Source organism: Bison bison, unplaced genomic scaffold (genome assembly GCF_000754665.1).
Source record: "Bison bison bison isolate TAMUID 2011002044 unplaced genomic scaffold, Bison_UMD1.0 scf7180017864492, whole genome shotgun sequence".
Lineage (NCBI taxonomy): Eukaryota > Metazoa > Chordata > Mammalia > Artiodactyla > Bovidae > Bison > Bison bison.
This window is the reverse complement of record NW_011495051.1, coordinates 3,220,653-3,240,218: the sequence shown is the minus strand read 5'-3', so window position 1 is coordinate 3,240,218 and position 19,566 is coordinate 3,220,653. Positions and strand designations below refer to the sequence as shown.

The following is a 19,566-nucleotide window of genomic DNA, read 5'->3' as shown; positions in this document are numbered from 1 at the left end:
ACAAACTCTGACACTGCAAACCACAAAGCCTCTTTATTCAAATGCTGAATGAAAGCCTGCATGTATGTGTGTGTGTGAGAGAAGGGCTGATGTCACTGACCCCAGGAAGGGCAGGAGAGAGGAGATGGAGGTTCATTAGATTGTGAGGGGGCTTCCCAGGTGGCTCTAGTGGTAAAGAAGCCGCCTGCAACTCAGGAGCCACAGGAGACTCAGGTTCGATCCCTGGGTCAGGAAGATCCCCTGGAGGAGGGCATGGCAACCCACTCCAGTATTCTTGCCTGGAGAATCCCATGGACAGAGGAGCCTGGCGGCCTACAGTCCATAGTCACAAAGAGTTGGACACAACTGAAGTGACAGAGCACACTGTATGCACAGCCTGCGGAAGTGTCTGGTGGGGGCACAGGACCTTCAACTAGAAAACGCTGCAGTCAGAGGGGGTTATGAGGTGGAATCCAGCAACCTTGAAAGAACAGGTTTGCAGTCAGACTCGCTGGTCTCCTGACTTTATCAGCTTTCTACAAATCAGCCCCAAACTAAGCCTATGAAATAATGAGCATTTATTAGCTGGTGGTTTCTGAGAGGCAGGGGTCCAGGACTGGCTAGGCTGCGTGCTTCTGACATCTCCTTCTCAGACACTGACAGAGAGAAGGTGCCCAGGCCGTCAGCAGGTTCTTTCCATTGGTTCCAGATGGTTCTGTGGTGGAAAGGGATGGAGCCCAGCCAGGGTGATGGGTGGGCCCAGCATGTGCCTAAAGCATGGCTGGCCTCTCAGGACTGTCACAGAGATGACCTTGAAGCTGCTCCAGGATGTTGCAGTGTGACCTGGAGACCTGAGCTCCAGAGGGCAGGGGGACAGGAAGAAAACTGAGTCCCTCAGCTGAAGTCCTCACTCGCCCTGCTGGCCTGAGGGCGTTCACGCTTGTCCAGCTGTGATTCTGCTTGGTTCCAAGGCCTCTGGCCTGGACCGTGGCTGCAGCTGGCTGTGTGACCTTGACCAGGGAAGGGCAGGGGGGCCTCAGTTGCTGCCGCTGCTGTCCTCACTGTCAGAATACACACCCAGCTGGCTCAGGGAGGACGTGCCGGGCATCTGGGGCGCTGGGCCAGCTACCTGACCATTCTTCATTACACCTGGGGGAGAGGCAAGAGCTAGTAGTCACCTTGGGACAGGTGCAGGCAGGCTGAGCCTGGGGGAGGCCAGAGAACAGGACCAGCCATAACTGCTTGTGTGCAGCCTTTCTGGAAAGTATCTGGCGGACCCATCACAGTTTAAACCCACACACCCCTTGACCCAGCAGCTCCACTTCTGAAATTGGACCCGGGTGGACACAGGCGCCCTGCTGGGGGTGCAGAAAATAGAAATGCTCCAGGTCCCAAGTGAAGCCAAGTACCATGGTGATGAAGAGGGGTGGACCTTGGTTCCACCACTCACCCCAGCTGTATGGTTCTGGGCAAGTGGCTCCACCTCTCTGGGCCTCAGTCTCCTCATCTGACAAATGGAGTAGTAACTGTTTTGATAAACATGGTCACGCATCTGTAAGGCTCGCTGGGTGCCAGGATCTACTGCAGGTGCCTGACTTGGGAGCATCTCAGAGAACCGGCCCCAAACTTTCTGAGGACCCATGAGGCTGATCCTGTTATCACCAGCATCTTCCAGGACAGGAAGCTCAGGCCCAGGGCAGGAGTGAGGGCCCTGGACCAAGGCCACGAGACAAGCACACGAAGGCATGGGGGGTCCTGCTCTTTCCACCTCACCCTAATTCTCCTCCTCCCTGGGGCCCGGGGGCCACACATAGCATTGGTGACACAACAGCCAAGATGTGGATGCGCAGGACCCAACCTGAGAGGCTGGGGCCACTGTCCATGTATGGGGTATGGGCAGCCGGGGTATGGGCAGCCATGAGATCAGACAATTTATTCTACAGGCCTCTGAATGGGGTTTTAAAAGCGAGCACTTGCTCCTTTTGGGCTTCCCTGGTGCCTCAGTGGCAAAAAAATCTGCCTGCCAAGCAGGAGATGTGGGTTCGATACCTGGGTAAGGAAGATCCCCTGGAGAAGGAAATGGCAACCCACTTCAGTATTCTTGCCTCAGAAATCCATGGACAGAGGAGCCTGTCGGGCTACGTCCATGGGGTCGTGAAAGAGTCAGACACGACTTAGCGACTAAACAACAGCTTGCTCCTCTTAATTAAAACAAAAAATTAAAACAGCCCTTCTAGCCTCAACCCTAGTTGGGGACACACCTCACCCTGCTGCCCCTCTCAACAGAACAGCACCACCCAGTGGCTGCCTGAGGCACTGCATGCAGCTAAGGGACTGAACCTACCTGGGAGGGGTGGGGCTCTTCCTCGCCGGATGCTGGTGTCCAGGCCTGTTTTCTTCACAACCAGGCCCGACAGCTGGGGCCTGCTGCCAAGGGTACCCACGCTGCGCTCCCAGCTCTCTGCCTTCCTCTTGGCTTTCGGGGTCTGCCGGGGGTGACGGATGCGGGATGTGACTGGGTGATTTGTCTCCGATCTGTCCCTCCTCTGGCCTCCCTGCTCTCAGTCCCCAGCTGAGCCAGGATCTTTACCAGCTCCACTCCCTGTGGTGTGACTAGCCCTTTCCCCCCTGCTCTAAACTCCTCTGTGGCTTCCCATTGCCCTAAGCTTGGTACTCAAGGCCTCTGCCAATTTTCTATCCCTTACACCCTACCCTTACACTTCCTAAATCACATACACCGAGGTTGCTCATCTCCACATCTGTACCCACAATGTTCCCTCCACCTGGAACACCTGCTTTGTTTTGAGATCACTTGGTGAACTACTCATTCTTCAGTACCCATCTCAAGTATCGGCAACCCCGAGACGCCTCTCCTCTCAGTTCCAGCTCGAGTGAAAGCTGCACATCTGTGTCCACAGTGCCTCCACTGCTTTATTAGCAGCCTCCCCAGCCACTGCGGAGTCCTGCCTGTTCACTGCTGAGTCTGTAACAGGAGCTCAGTCTACAGCCATACCACCCTGAACATACCCGATCTTGTCTGTAGCAGGTGCTCAATCAACATGTTTGAGGGAATGAAGGGGGATGCAGGCACCTCCCTGGTGCCTAGTGAGGGGGAGGAACTAGTTAGGGGGAGGCAGAAGGGGGCTCAGTCCACATCCAGCTCTTCAGTCTTATCAGAAAGGACCCCTTTTATGTTTGATGTTTAAATACAGGAACTGGAAACCACTAGAAGCAAGAGGCCCTATTGGGGTTTGGGTGCAGGGGGAGCACGACGGCAGGGGGATGCCTTCACAGAGCTCACCATCTGGGGAGGAGAGAGGGTGGACGAGCAAGTAGATGGTCAGGACAACCACCATCATCTTTGTTTTTTTGGCTGTGCAGCATGTGGGATTTAGCTTCCTGACCAGGGACTGAAAACATGCCCCCTGCCCTGGGAGCATGGAGTCTTAACCACTGGACTTCCAAGGAAGTCCCCAGACACCATCGTCCTAATCAGTGATGGGAAAGAAAGAAGTCAGGGTGATGTGACAGTGTGGGGGTGGGGGAAGGGGACAGCTGCTGTCGATCAGGTGGTCTGGGGAGGAACCTGGTGCTGAAGTCAAACACAGAGAAGTCAGCAAGCGAGATCGTGATGTGGACTGAGCCTGGCCCATCTGAGGGGGCTGGCACAGCTGAGGTGGGGGCAGGGGGAGGAGGAGGACACAGTGGTCACACTGCATTCCCCCTGTGTGCTGACCAGGACAGGTGCTGTCCACTAGGGTAACAGAGAGACCAGCAGTCCCAGCCGAAGCTTGCTCATCTGGCACCACTGAACTGACTGCTGGAATTAATTTCTTTCCTTTACCTTTTGTCAAACACCATCACGGGTTCCCATTAAATGAAACCCAGGGGACAGAGGGGTGGAAAGACAGATTCTTCAGTAAAGTTACGGTGAAATCTGTGTAATGCATAACAAAACAAAAAAGTCCACTATCAAATTACCTACAAGCAAGATAACCAGAAAAGACTTAATAGTTATCCAAGACTATAGCAACCTAGCTTAACCACTGGGTCATCAGGGGGAGGACTTCCCTGATGGTCCAGGGGTCAAGATCTGCCTGCCAATGCAGAGAACAGATTCGACCCCAGGTCTGGGAATATCTCACATCTCAAGGGACAACTAAGCCTGCGCACCACAACTACTTAGCTCATGCGTCCTCGGGCCTGTGCTCCAAAAGAAGAGAAGCCACAGTAATGAGAAGACCTTGCACTGAAACTAGAGTACACCCCACTGGCCACAACTAGACGAAGCCCACTTGCAGCACTAAAGACCCACGGGGGCCAAAAATAAATAAATAAACAGCAGCAACAACACAAGACTAGGGGGAGGGAATGCCCTGGTGGACCAGTGGTTAGGACTTCATGTTTCCACTGCAGGGGGCACAGGTTCAATCCCTGGTGGGGGAACTAAGATCCCACATGCTGTGTAGTGCTGCCAAAATAAAGTAATAAAATAGACTTAAAAGAAAAGACTGGGGGGAAAAATCATACAAGGCCATATTGCTTTGAAAGAACTTTCAATCTCTTATTTCCACTTGAAAGAAATAAACAAACAAGAAATTTTAGGTGAATTCTGAGGGTGTATTACGCAAGAAAGACAGAGAGAGAACTCTGATCAGGGGATGCAGCCTCAAAGAAAATATCTTGGTTCTACATCAAAAGGTTGACAAGTGAGAGTGCATGACCCCCAAACCCATCCTCTTCAGGATTCATGGCTTGAACATGGCTGCCCCTGTGAAAGACTACGTTTCCCAGACCCCTTTGCAACAGGATGTGGGCCGGTGGTTCAGTTCTGACCAATGGGGTGTGAGCAGAAGGATCTGCTCAACCAAAGGTACTGTTATCCTTAATGTCCTCCCTGTCCCCAGCCCTTCCCACTGGCCAGCGTGAGCTGCCCTGCATTGAGGGCATCATCCTCAAAGGGGATGGCAAGACATTGAGGTGGAGGATGCCCCGGACAACAGGGTCCAACTTCCCTGTTCAGCATGGCCATGTACAACTGTTATTTGATAGAAAAGTAACCTCCATGCAGTTGTGACTGCTGTTACTTTGGGTCCTGTCCAGTGGCTGGACTAGTATTTAACTAATACAGACCGGGAACATGCTTTGAGTTATAATAAAGTTTCTGGGGTCTCTGCATTATTTACCATTTCCCATTTTAAGCCCCTCCTTCGATTAACCAGAGTGGCCTCAATCACCTTGGATAAGACAGCTGTGGTGAAAAATGCTAGACAACCCCCTATCCCCAACCCCCGAAACCCTCTTTTTCCCTTCTTCCTGCTAATAATAGCACGGGCAGCTCCCAGCCTCCCTTGCAGTTCAAGGTGGCCACATGACTATGTCCAGCCACTGGGACTCCACATTCCAGGGGAGTGGGTGTGGGGGGCATCTGAACCTGGGCCTCCAGGCACTGGCGGGTGCTCCTCCACACCCCCTTCGCCTTCCCACAGCCAGAACCCCAGGGTGCTCTGAGCCAGCTGTGACCACAGAGCTGGCAACCATGCTCTAGGACAGGGCAGAACTAGGAGAAGCGAGGAGCCTTGGATCCCTGAAATGACTGCATGGAACAGGGCTGCCCGGGAGTCCAGCTCAGGACTGTTAAGTGCCTGAGAAATCAACATCTGCCTGAGGTCTCTAAATCCAGCGAGTCTCCTTGTTTCTGCAGCTGGAGAAGGGGTGGAAAACTACAGCCCTGGATTTACAGGGCAGGAACAGACTGGCAGACATAGAGAACGGACTTGTGGGCACAAGGCAAAGGAGAGAGTGGGTCGAGTTGGGAGAGAGGCACTGATGTATATACACCACCACATGTAAAATGGATAGCTAGTGGGAAGCTGCTATGTAACACAGGGAGCTCATCCTGGTGCTGTGTGAAGGGTGGGATGGGAGTGAGGGGATACATGTACATATACAGCTGATTCACGCTGTTGTGCAGCAGAAGTTAACACAACACTGTACAGGAATCATACTCCAATAAAAAAATAATAGAAATAAAAAGAAAACCTTACAGTCCTGGAGGGCTGCAACTGTTTTTGTAAACAAAGTTTTACTGGCACATGGCCATGCCTACTTATTCGTACACGATCCACGGCTGTTTAGTGCTACAACAATGGTGTTGAGCACTATGGCTTGGGCTGTCTGTGGCCCTTCAAGACAAAGGTAAGCCAAGCCCTGGCTTGCCCTGTCCCTGCTTCACCTGAGAGCACGTGGGAATGCGGGTGGCCCCACTCACCTCATCCAGGATGGCAGTGGGGTTGGGCCGGAGGGCTGGCTGGGGCTGGGTGGGGCTGGTGTCCTCCTCTGAGTCAGAGTCTTCAAGGAGTCTTCTTTTCCTTGATTCCTCCACTAGCACCCTGCAGGAAGGAACGTGGAACTTGGGGACATGCTTTTTTGGGGGAACAGTGACCAGGACCCTCCGCCCCACAATGAGGCACCTGGTTTTCCTTTCCTAGCCTCACTGAGTGGGGGATGGGGTGCACAAATATCTTTAAAAAAAAAAAGTTCTTTGTCCACTGAACCCAGTGGGGTGGTTAAGCACTCAGAGGCTGGAACCAGCCTGTCTCAATTTGAACCCCAACTGGGGGACCTCAGTCAGGGCTGTGTGTACAGCTCCTCATACCCCAGTTCCCTCGACCACAATGGTGGGTCCAAACTCAAACTCAGAACGATGCCCACATCCAAAACGGGCTCAGTGAGCGCAGACTCCTCTCACTGTTAATCCCGGTCTCACTGACCTGCCAACCCAACAGCACTGGCTGTCCGCCTACTCTGTGCCCAATCCCCTTCCAGGCCCTGAATGCAGAAGCCAAACTGAGTCCCTGTTCAGATTTTAGGTGATGAAGGACAGAAGACATCAGGAAAGGGGTGAATCAGCAAGAAGGTTCCAGAAAGTGGGAGGTGCCCAGCAGAAGCATGGACAGAAAGGCTGAGAAAGGCTGGCTTGCCAGGCCAGCCCTCAGGGGCAACTGGACTTGGACCCTGGGGCTCCCGCTACTGATGAGAGGCTCCCTGCCCCAACACTATCTGGGCAAACAAGGGGTGCACTCTCCTCCTGGAGTCTGGGGGCTCGGCCAAGCTGGGCAGGTGCCTGCGTGACTGGCCCCCAATGAGAACCCCAGGCTAGGCCTCCCCAGGGACCACGCCTCATTCACGCCATCACGTCTCATTTTGGGGGAATTAAGCCCATCTCATGACAGGCAGAAGACTCTGAAATTGTGTGCCCAATCCCCCAACCCTGCCCCTTGCCTTTTCCTGCTGTTGATTTTTCCCTGTAACTTTTCATTCTAATTAACCACTGAACCTGGGGGTGGTCCTGGGGACCTTGACACAGATGCCACAAGAGAGAAAACAAGATGGGGAGTGGGATATGGGGAAGGCCTCCCCGAGATGAGAGCCATGCAAAGATCGGGAAGGGGGATTCCACGCAGAGGGAAGGGCACTGCACAGGCTGCGAGGAGGGTGGGCAACCCCGGCCTCCTCTGGCCCGTGTCCCACTCACGCCGTCTCCCGCTCGTCCTCCTCCTGCTCCTGCCTCTGCCGCTCCTCCTCTGACAGGCGGTGCTGCCGCAGCATGGCCTCGAAGTCCACGTGGGCCTGCCGCTGGTTCAGGTCTTTGAGCTCCTGCAGGTTCTCCAGGACCTCCATCTCCAGCTTGGAGTCCTTAGTTCTGTTCTCCAGCACCTGGTGGGGACCAGGGCACGGACGTGGGGCTAAGGGTGCTGCGACTCAACCCCCTCTGCCACCCCGCATGTCCTGCCTGACCTTAGGGCATCACCATGGGCAAGGGAAGGAACCCCCAACCCCGGGCCCTGGATGCACAGCGCCTGGTCCCTTGGCTGCACCCACTTCATGGCTCAGAACACTGAGGCTTGGGGAAGGGGAAGAGATCGCCTGAGACCATGTGGCTAGTCAGTACTGGAACCAGGTGGCCTGGACTTCCAGCCTGGCTCCGTCACTAAGTAAAAATAATATAAGTTAAAAAAAAAAAAATGACTCCCTCAGTCTCGGACTCTAGACCCAGGTTAAGGGACTCAGGTGATAGGTCAGGCCCATTCTGGGCAATCCCCCTTTCGTGAGGTCGTCTGGGCCATAGTTCAATCTTAACTTGATCATGGGAGTAAGATCCTTGTATACGCAGCCCTGGGACTACACAGCACGTGTGACTAGGAGGCGGGGGTCTTGGGGACATCTTAGAATTCTACTGACCATTCTCCCCACCCCAACACCCTGCCTGGAGGGTTAAGCAGGAAGGGGAATCGACTCCATCGGCACCCACACACAGGCAGGCACATACACACACACGCACACAGGCGGTGCCTGACTCACCTTCATGGGGTTGTTCAGCTCCTCGTCCTCCCGCTCCTTCTGCACCCTCTTCTCCTCCTCCTCCAGGAGCTTCTCAGCCTGGAAGTTCCTTGTGGCTCCATGCTCCATGGTGTAGTCTGTGTTTTCAGGGTCTGTCTGGGAGGAAGGATGGGCAGACGTCAGCTCCTACGTCTCTGAGCATTAAAAGCTTCTGCTGAACAGTGGCTAGCAGCCTGCAACACCTTCTTTCCCTGTTTCAGGCCTCTTAACACTGATTCTTTCTTTTTCCTGTCTTATTGCTTTGGCGAGCACAGTTCTTTCTTTCCAGTGCTCCTGCCCCTTTCACAGAATCGCTGAACTCCCTAGCATGGATTTTCAGATACTTCTCCACCTGCCCACTGTCCCTCTGCTGACCTTCACCCTCCACATGTTTGCAAATAAGTTTCTAGGTCTCTGCACAAATCTTTTTTTTTTTAATGTTTTCCCCACACAGCATCACATGCAGGATCTTTATTCCCTGATCAAGGAACGAACCCATGCTCTGTGCAGTGAGAAGTGCAGACTCTTAACCACTGATCCACCAAGGAAGTCCCTGCACAAATCCCTTCTGTATGTATGTGCACACATGTGCACTTGACCTTCCTCTGATTATAAATTACACATCGACTGTGTATAAAGCATGGTCCTATTTGTGTTTATAAAACAGAGAAGCAATATATAACATGGTATCCTGGATGAGACTCTGGAACAGAAAGGTAACATTAGTGGAAAAATTGAATCTGTGTCATGTCTGGAATTTGGTTAAAAGTAACAATCTAACAATTCAGTGCTGGTTTCTTATTGTGGCAGATACAAAGTGGAAATGGAAGATGTTAACAGGAGGGGAAGACGGTGAGGGGCAGATGGGAACTCTCTGCTATCTCTGCAACCTCTCTATGAATCCGAAACTACTCCAAAATAAGATATTTACTGTTTAAAAGAGACCAAGGAGGAGAGTGATCCTTGTGTGCACGTGTATCCAGAGCACACTTTTTTGAAAACCATACAGGAAACTGTTATAAGCGTTTCTATGCCTGGTGACTGGCTGGGCAAAGAAGAGTCGTCAACCAATTTTCCAGTGTCTACCTGCTGGAGTTCTGTTTTCACCACATGCTCACAGACACACAAACATACATATGTAATCCTAGTTATTTCATCAGCTGAAATTCTTCATTAGAAAAGCCAACTTATAACATTCTGCCACAGCTTTTCTAAACTTTAAAAAACTAATGTGTATTCATTAATATCTAACTATATACATACTTCACCACGTAGGTAAAGAAAACGTTTTTTCTGGAGACAACCTAACTCTCTATTAGCTAATGAGCAGACAAACAAAATGTGATCCAGCCACACAGTGGAATACTGCTCAGCTTTAAAGAGGAGAGAGGCACTGATACTTGCTACAATATTCTTGAACAAAGGGCCACACAGTGTGTGATTCCTTGATGTGAAATGTCCAGACAGACAAACCAGAGACACAGAGTGTATTCGTGATTGCCAGGAGCTGGGGGAGGGGACGGAGGTTAATGTGGGGGTGATGAGAATGTCCTGGAATTAGAGAACGCAATTTAGCACATTAGGAACATACTAAAATGCACTGAATTATACATTTTAAAACAATGGTTTGTATGGCATATAAGTCATATCTCATAAAACTGTGTTTAAAAAATAAACAATTAAAACATAATGTATTTTTGGTTATTTTAATAAAATCAAATGTTTTAACGGAAGAAAAAAGTCTTTTGGCAAAAAAATACTCAAACAGCACAGAAGTACGAGGAGAAAAAACTAAGTTTTCTTCGTCTCTTTTCCAAATTCTTTTTTTTTTAACCCTTTAGTTGTAGCATGCAAACTCTTAGTTGCAGCATATGGGATCTAGTTCCCTGACCAGGGATGGAATCCAGGCCCTCTGCATTGGAAGCTCGGAGTTTTAGCCACTGGACCACCAGGGAAGTCCCTCAAGTTCTTAATACCACCCTTAGGATGACAATGAAAGTAAAAATATGACTACTATTAGCCATGAAAATTTCCAATGTGCACTAGCGTGTCCATCAAACCTCGTCACTATACATCTAGGTTGCTTCTTGGTTTTCTGCCCTTATAAATAACACTCCTGTTAACTGCTCCTTGAACTTCTGCTGTTTCCTGGGGAGAAGGTGAAATGGGATTTCCCTGGAGGGAGGGGACAGGAGTGGTGACCCCCCAGTGGAGGAGGGACCGGGCTGGGTGGCTGCTTACCTTGAAGGTGATCTCTGCCAGGCAGCGCGTGCACTTGATGTAGAAGCGGAAGATGGGCAGGCCCAGGTAGGACTCATTCTGCACTGTTTCTTTGCGAGCATTGAACTTCTTGCCCTTGTAGATGTATTCTCCACACGTCTTACATCTGTGGGGAGGGACAGGGACTCAAGTCACCTCGGTGCCCTGGTTCTTGCCGGTGGGACCCTTGAGCATTCTGGCAGATAACCACTTGCATACCTCCAGGGATGGGGAGCTCCCTCCCTACCAAGAAGTAGGTAAGGCTTCCCCTTAGCCAGCATATTCTTCTCACTAGTATCTGCCTGTCTTCTTGGAAAGCACCCAGACGACCGAAGCTAGGTGAGACTTGCCTGTCGCCCACTCCCAGAAGCCAGACTGGTGTTCATGGGGCATCCTGACCTCCAAAGGGAGGATTCCCTCGGGGGGATACCACACGAAGCGAGGCAGAGCTCTGGCACTCTGACCTCCCTCAGCCCCTCCTGCTTAGCCCCTGTGCTCCCCAGGCCCAGTGTGCTGGCCTCCTGGCTGTTCCTACAAACACCCCAGCTCGGTCCCACCTATGGGCCTTCACCATTGCAATTCCCATAGCCTGTGACATCCTCCAACCCTTAGATTCTAGTTCCACTGGTATTTGTTCTGATATTTCCCTAATCACCCAGCAAAGCCCCCTCCAACCTTCCCCACCACCATCCAGTCACTGTCTTGTGACAATCTGTGTGTCCCACAAACGCTTTGCATGAATGTGCCAGAGCACTTGTTTATTATCTCTACTCCTCACCAGACTAGGACTCTTGGGGTCAATCTTGATCCCCCCAGTGTCCCTGGCATTCAGCAGTACCCAATAAATGACTGCCGAATAAAAACAAATGCATGAAGGAGAAAGAGAAGACAAGCAGATCAGTAATGTGTAAACACGTGCTGAACTTCACTAACAAAGGTGGCTTTGGTTACCACTTCATTTCAGATGTGCAAAGATGAGAAGAACTGTGGGGCTGGGAATTGGTGAGGTATGGTAATTTACAAGACAGTACAAAGGATGAGGTCTGGGGACTAGTGGCAGAGGAGGGAAGCATAGACGGGGTTGGGTGGGGGATCAGGAGGGTTGTTCTGAGGGGATGAAATTTAAGCCAAGCCTTGGAAGGTGGAAAAGAGCTGGCCATGTGAGAGCAGAGGGAAGTGTATGCCAGGCAGAGGGAACAGCCTGTGCAAAGGTCCTGAGGCAGGAACAGACAGGGCTGCTGGAGGAAATGAATGTGTGTACAGGACTCCATCTCACACTCAAGCTTCTACTACCAAGACTGAGCTCTCAGGCACCGGGTGGGAGCTCTGAGCAGTCAGGAAGATTGATCCTCAACGGCAGGAAAGACAGGTCACCCGCTTACTGGGCTCATGTCTGAGCCAGGACTGGTGACCTGGTCTGAGGTCTGGGGACAGGCTGCTCTCTGTGGATGCCGGGCATGGGGTCTGTCCACCATGACCAGTGCAGGGGCCCTGAGGGGTCACTCACCTCATGTTGAAGGGGGCCATCAGCCGCACCACATACTGCCGATCTTTGGGCAGCTTGAGCTTGGGAATCTTCGATGGGTCAAAGTCAGGGGGGTAGTATTTCTGTGGGGAGGAAGGTAGTGTCAGGGGAGCTGCTTTCAGGTGCAAGGGAGGCCAGAGGCAGAGGGAAGGGCCTCTGGGGAGCTGTGTCTGGGTCCCTAATACCACCCCCAGGTTCAATGTGTTGATGAGAGAACTCCTAGGAGGCTCACACACTTGTACTCATGGCTACTATTCATCAATAGCAAAAGGACACAGAGGAAAACCAGCAAAGGCAACCAGGTGCATGAGGCAGGGCCCAGGAGACCAGGTACAAGCTCCCAGGGTTTTCTCCTGATGAAGTCAGTTCCCCCAGTGATATATTGTGACAACACATGTGAAATGTCTCCCAGGGGAGCTCAGGGGGACACAGCACCCAGGGTTTTCACTAGCGGCTGGTCGTACAGGCACATCTGCCCAGTCGTACAGGCACATCTGCCCAGTCGTACAGGCACATCTGCCCATACGATTCCAGGCTCTGGGAGAGGAGCAGATGCTCAGCACAAATCACACTGTTTATACAAACAGTTTAAGCACAGGGAGCCATTCTTTTCTGTGAACTGTGAGAAGCATCCTGAAATTCAAGTTCCCAGAAGCCAGCCAAAGTCCAGCATTGCAAGCCGGCCTTTCTATCTAGGGCAGCAGCCTCAGGCCTGCAGTATTAACTCTTTCTGCATAGGAGCCTGAGATGGGAGATGTAGGGAAGGAGAGCTTGGATTATGGAAAAAAGAACTACATATGATAATCCAAAAATAAAGCACGTTGCGTTCTGAACACTTCCTACGTGCCAGGCACTACATTGTTGTTTAGTTGCTCAGTCTGGTCCGGTTCTTTGTGACCCCATGGACCGTAGCCCAAAAGGTTACTCTGTCTGTAGGATTTCCCAGGCAAGAATACTGGAGTGGGTTGCCATTTCCTTCTCCAGGGGATCTTGCCCACTCAGGGATCAAATCAGCATCTCCTGCACGGCAGGGGAATTCTTTACTGCTGAGCGAGCAGGGGAGCCCCAGGTACTACACAGAGAGTTTGATGTCCGCGGACTCACGGAATTTTTGCAAAGACTCTATTAAATAGAGAAAGAAATGTGCCCATTTCACAGAGGAGGAAGCTGAGTTCTGGTGGTTTCAGCTACTCAGGATCACACAAGGTGAAGAGCAGAGCCAGGATTCAGAACCAGGGACATGACTCAGGAAACTGTGGTATAGTGATCAGAGTTGCAGAGCTGCGGGAGGGAGTATCTTGAGTTTGACTACTCTACTCTCTGGCTATCACATAACCTCTCTGGGTCTCAGTTTCCTCATCTAAAGATGGCATAACCTGTCCACCTGAGAAGACTTGATGAATATGACACTTCAAGCAGTGTCTGGGACAGAAGTATCTACCAGTAAGTTATGGAAACAACTGGCCTCTCAGTTGGATCCTCAGGATGGAAGGACCTTCTTGGACACGAAGTCCAACACATTGCACTGGGGCTGGCTGGGGCTGGAGTCCAAATATAGGTGTTTAAAACATTAGAGCACTGAATCACAGTAAGGGGCATCAACCTGACCTCGAAAACCTGGGCTCCGAGCCATCAGTCTGGAGGTCTGTTCTCTACTTCGTCCTGACATCCTGGGCTTACACACTCCCAGGCTGGGGAGCTCAACCCCCTTCCCGGGAGCACACTCCTTCCTGGAGAGTGGGAAACAGGGACTCAGAATTCCGGAGCGCTCTTCTCCAGAAGCTGAACCCTGCCTTCCCGAAACCAGCTCCACACCCCAAGACTCCCAGTCTTCCCCAAGAGAACTGGGATTAGTTGATGCAATTGGAAGGATCCCCTTCCAGCAGAGCAAGAGAGGTTAGCAAAGCCTAATCCCTCCAAGGAACACGCTGGGCTAGAACCCCAAGCGGGGCGGGACTTAACAGAGGAATGCCTCCTGAAGACGAGGGTGTAAACGCGAAGAACACAGAGCTAAGGAACCTCCGCCCTCAAGAGACCTATAGGATAATCCCCTTAAAAATCCAATCAGAAGTGACTGGGTAAATAGCCTAAGCTCCGCCCACACAGGTGACTGGGTACACTCCAGCCTCGAGGCTTAGCGAAGGCCCACCCTCCACTGAAAGTGATTGGGAGGAGTCTAGAGAGCCCCGCCCAACGGAAGGCCGTTGGAGAAGAAGACAAAGGTTCTAATAGGGTATACGTAGCCCCCCTCGACCCGAGCTCCGAGACGTCTCACCCCAGGTCGAAAACCCTAGTCGCCGAACACTTACGTTTAAAACTTTTCGCTCCGACATCTTCGCCTCCTACTGTTTTCACGCGCACAAGAGTACTGACTATGTTTGGTGCTTATCGAACTTCCCCGACTCTTTGTATTTCCGCTTCCGTCACCTCCTTCAGCCGCTATCATTGACTGCAGTGTACATGCCTTGCCTTTTTCATTGGTTCTGATCCCCGCCTCTCAGCATTCGAGTCCATCTGTCTTCCCGCCCCAGTGGCAACCTCATCAGTGTGCCACAAAGGTTCCGGGGTCGTTCTGGATTTGAAGTTCTGAGGAGCTTCGCCCCCTAGAGGTCGTCAGGGGACGTGGCTGCTGGCAGCGACATCCCCTATAGTTCTTTTATTCAACAAATAAAGAACTCAGTGTTGAGCGCTTACCCTGTAGACCCTACACGTCGTTCCTGTGTCCCTAGCGCTCACTTCGGGACTGGGACAGTTCTCACGGGCCCCACCCAAGTTTATCTTGAATCACCGGTAGAGACTCAAAGACCAGGCTTCAGATCTACCTCCCTCTACATGCACTGGCTCCCAGATGTCCACTCCATGGTTTGCCTCTGCGTTGTCCTTCTAAAGAGGACGTTCCTTCTCGCACTTCCTCCTTTCCTTTTACACATGTTTGTTCTGTGTCAAAGATGTACTCAGTCTTTGGGGCACATCGCAGAACAAGATTTCTGTCCTCATGGAGATCACTGTCTGGTGGGACTGACTGGCAATAAACACACAAAAAAACCCATTCGGCTCCTGGTCAGTGACCCAAAGACAATAAAACAGGGTGACATATGGTAAGTTATGAGAAGGGGCTGCTTGAGATGTATGAGTGTCCTATAACTGCTGTAACAAAGTACCACAGGCTCAATTTTTTAAATTATTTTTTGTTTGTGCTGGGTCTTCATAGCTGTGCCGGCTTTCTCTAGTTGTGGTGCGAGGGCTTCTCATTGCATGGCTTCTCTTGTTGCGGAGCATGGGCTCTCTGGTCCATGGGCTTCAGTAGTTGCGGCTCCAAGGCTCTAGAGCACAGGCTCAGTAGTTGTGGTGCTCGGGTTTAGTTGCCCCGCAGCATGTGGGATCTTCCAAGACCAGGGTGTCAAAACTGTGTCTCCTGTATCGGCAGGCGATTTCTATCCACTTTACCACCAGGGAAGTCCTTAAGCTCATTATTTTAAAACATTTATTAGAGTTTTGGAGATGAGAAGTCTGGAATGGGTGGCAGGGCTGGTTCCTTCTGCAGGCTCCAGAAGAGAATCCATTTCCTTGTCTTTGCCAGCTTCCAGATGCTGCCAGAATTCCATGGCTGGTGGTCCTGCATCACTCTGATCTCTGCCACCACTGTCACATCACCTTCTCTGTCTCCCTCTGACCTTCCTGCTTCCCATCAATAAGGACACTTGCGATCATCCTTGCAGCCCCCTGGATAATCCAGTATAACTCTACTTCATTTTCATTAACTCAGTGAAAGATCCTCAAACGTTAAGGATCCTCAATTCTGTTAAATTAATCACAGCTGCAAAGCCCTTTTTGCCATATAAGGTACCATATTCAAAGGTTCTGGGAGTAAGGACATGGATATCTTTGGGGGAGGGGTCTTTAGTCTTTGCCATAGCTGAGGTGGTTAGGAAGGCTTCTTGGAGGAGGTAACCTTTGAATTAAGAGCCTTGAGTGAAATGTACAGAGAAGTTCCTGGACTGAGAAAAAGCCTTCAGAGCCTGGCTGTGCGGCCCCCTCCTCAGATAAATCATCCCAGATAAACTTATGTCCACCTCCAGTACGGCTCACATCTGGGCAGCTTTTTAAAAAAATGTATCTATTTGGCTGCATCAGGTCTTAATTGTGCCATGAGGGATATTTGCTGCATCATGTGGGATCTTTCCTTGTGGTGCAGGAATTCTCTAATTGTGGTGCATGGGCTCAGTAGTTGCAGCACTTGGGTTTAGTTGCTCTGAGGCATGTGGGATCTTAGTTCTCACCAGGGATGGAACCCATGTCCCCGCTGCATTGCAAGGCAGATTCTTAACCACTGGACCACCAGGGAAGTCTCTCTGGGCAGCTTTTGAGTAGGTGTGTGAAGCAAACTGCTGAACTGAACAGGTCCCATCATCCCATCCCAGGCAGCACCCAGATCACCCCTACTCTGCCTCCCCCAGCCCCGTTTCTTCCTCTGGTCCCGCCCTGATCCCACGTGTGGGAGTGGGGACTCAGTGTGTGTGTGTCCTGATCTGTTTCTCCTCCCTGGGGCTCATGTGGATCTGTTGAAGGAAGGAAGAGTCCCAATTCCAGTGACACTGATCCTTTCTTTTTTTTTTTTTAATTTAAATTTATTTAATTAGAGCCTAAGTACTTTACAATATTGTATTGGTTTTGCCATAGATCAACATGAATCCGCCACGAGTGTACACGTGTTCCCAATCCTGAACCTCCCTCCCATGATCCTTTCTAATTAATTAAAAAATCTCATATTCACAGTTCTCAAAGCATTGCACTCTGTCAAAGGCAGGAGGGAACACATTCCCATTTCACAGATTGACAAACTGAGGCTCAGAGAGGCAAAGTCACTTGTCCAAGATTGCCCAGCAGACAGTGGAGAACCCAGGCTGGATAGGTCCCATTCACCCTTAGGTGGATGTCAAGGGCATGGCCCCTCTTCAGGGGTGTGGGGAGCCCCTGCTACTTGCCCAGGGTCATGGAGGCAGCAGCAGGGAGACTCCAGGCACTCCATTCCCCGTAGTCGGTGAGGTCCTGAGCGGCCACCTGGATGCAGTACTTGGCTTGAGGCCTCACAGCCTTGAGGGTGAAGGATGTGGCTTCAATTGGCCCCACCTGAGAGCAGAAGCAAGGCTGGGTCAGTGGGAATGAGGATACTCTGATCAAGCCTTCTGTTCCCCCCCAGGCTGTTGCCCTGGGACTCAGGCACCGATGTCCATTCGAAGCAGCATGCCCTCTGCGGCCCCCTGCACGCCTTTGGCCACCTTCAACATCTTGCTGAGCAGAGAAAGACTACCCCTCCAGGGTCAGGCAGTTCTTGGTCAACCAGGAGCATGCTTTTCATATACAAACCAACCCACCCTGTGTGCACACCCCCACTAATCCCTTTCTCCATCACTCACTCCTGTTCACAGCTGAGTAATGTTCCCATGAGGGGACGGACCACACATTGTGGACCCATCATCTGTTGAGGGCCCTGACATTGTCTCCTCCTTATGGCCATTGTGAGTAATGCTGCTGTGAACATTCATGTACAAGTATTTGTTCAAGATCCTGTTTTTAATTTTTTCAGGTGGATGCTCAGGAGTGGAACTGTTGGGCTGCCTTTTCAAAGAAATATTTATTTATTTTGGCTGTGCTGAATCTTAGTTAGAGCATGCAAACTCTTAATTGCAGCATGTGGGATCTAGTTCCCTGACCAGGGATTGAACCCTGGGCCCCCTGCATTGAGAGCTCAGAGTCTTAGCGACTGGATCACCAGGGAAGTCCCTGGGCTGCCTTTATGTCACACACCAGCACCCTAAGCTGTGACCAAGACCCCAGTGCACATTTACACATCCTCTTCCCTCTATCCAAGAACCACCACCCTCGTCCTCACCTGACGGAAGCGAGCAGCCCCATGACGCTTGTAGCGGATCCGGTACTTGAGGGAGAAGATCTCTGGGAAGGGCCAGGTCCGGGGGGGCTCCCATTGCACCCACAGCCGCTGCCCAGGGAGGGGGCTCAGGCGCACGCCTTCTGGAGGATCCGGTTTGACTGATGGACAAGCAGGAGGCAGGGTCAGCAGAGGGGACATTCATTCATTCATTCAACCAAATGATAAATATTATTGAGTGCACGGCGATGTTCTGGACATTGGGACACAGTAGCCCTGTCCTCTTGGAGCCCAGTCCTTTCAGGCAGAAGACAACAGACAAGAGGCAAATCTGAAGGTCATAAAGGGGAAGGAAGAGAGTTCAGGAGTGCAGGGAGGGGAGTGGGCTGCAATATTCTTTGAGACACAATTTACACACCAGAGAACTCACTCTTTTAAAGTGTACGGTTGTCGTTTTCATATATTCAGAGTGTTGTGTGACCATCACCACTGTTTAACCCAGAACATTCCATCACCCCTCAAAGAAACTCTGTCCATATTAGCAGTCACCCTCCATTCCTCACTCCCTAGACCCCGACAACCAGGAACCCACTCCCTGTGTCTCTGGATCGGCCTGCTCTGCACGTTTCCCATCAGTGGAATCACACCTGTGTGTCCTTCCGTGTCTGCTTCTCTCACTGAGCATCGTGTTCTCAGGGTCCGTCCACATGGTAGTGAGTGTCTGGGCTTCTTTGCTTTTTATGGCTGAATAATATTCCAGGGTGTAGATGGACACATTTTGAGAATCCATTCATCAGTTAATGAGCATTTGTGTTGCTTCTGCTTTACGGATAATGCTGCTATGAACATTCATGTACAAGTTTTTGTGCTTTCATATCTTTTAGATATATACCTAAGGACTGAAATTTCTGGATTACTCAGTAATTTATCTTTAAATCTTTGAGGGTCTGCCAGACTGTTTTCTAGCAACCACTAACAATGTGTGATGGTTTGCAATTAAAAAAAAAAAGTGCTCAGGGGAGGATTCACTGAGGAGATGACATCTGAGTTGAGACCTATAGGAGGTGAGGGAGTAAATGCAGATCTAGGGAGGAAGAGCCGTCTACACAGAGGGCACAGCATGTGCAAGAGCCCTGGGGCAGGACTGTGCCTGACATGCTGGAGGAACAGTGAGGAGGCCCGTGTGGCTGGAGCAGAGTGAGCAAAGGGGAGAGGGGGAGGAGGGAAGGACAGGGAGGGGATGGGGAAGGCCGTGCAGGGCACTGTGGGCCATGAGAAGGACTTGGGCTTTCACCCGCAGAAAGGTGGGAGCCCTGGAGGGCTGTGAGCAGTGCAACGATGGGACCTGACTGTAGTGCTCACAGGTGCCCTCTCGTGGCTGCCTCAGGAAGCACAGATGGATGTGAGGGCGGGAGCGAGGGAAGGACCGAGATCGGCCGCGCGGTCCAGGTGGGCGATGATGAAGGCTGGACCAAGCAGGGGCTCCGGAGGGGGGAGAAGTGGGCTGATTCTTGGTCAACTGTGAAAGTGG

At 51.4% G+C, this 19,566-nt stretch overlaps 2 protein-coding genes across 2 annotated transcripts in view; both read right to left on the bottom strand.

Moving 5' to 3' along the window:
- Window positions 1-542: 542 nt before the first annotated feature.
- CCDC94 (coiled-coil domain containing 94) lies at window positions 543-14,593 on the bottom strand. Its single transcript, XM_010828140.1, has 8 exons — window positions 14,455-14,593; window positions 12,128-12,228; window positions 10,603-10,747; window positions 8,344-8,478; window positions 7,517-7,698; window positions 6,251-6,371; window positions 2,324-2,465; window positions 543-1,128 (listed from the first exon to the last, which is right to left on the bottom strand). The coding sequence occupies exons 1-8, from the start codon at window positions 14,476-14,478 to the stop codon at window positions 1,016-1,018; spliced, it is 963 nt and encodes a 320-aa protein (XP_010826442.1). The 5' UTR covers window positions 14,479-14,593; the 3' UTR covers window positions 543-1,015.
- Window positions 14,594-16,751: 2,158 nt separating this feature from the next.
- EBI3 (Epstein-Barr virus induced 3) overlaps window positions 16,752-19,566 on the bottom strand; it is a 5,630-nt gene continuing 2,815 nt past the window's right edge. The window contains exons 4-5 of the mRNA XM_010828139.1: window positions 18,039-18,196; window positions 16,752-17,275 (exon numbers count right to left, since the gene is read on the bottom strand). Coding sequence (XP_010826441.1) covers window positions 17,123-17,275; window positions 18,039-18,196 — 311 coding nt within the window. The 3' untranslated portion in view covers window positions 16,752-17,122. The remainder of the gene's footprint in view (window positions 17,276-18,038; window positions 18,197-19,566) is intronic.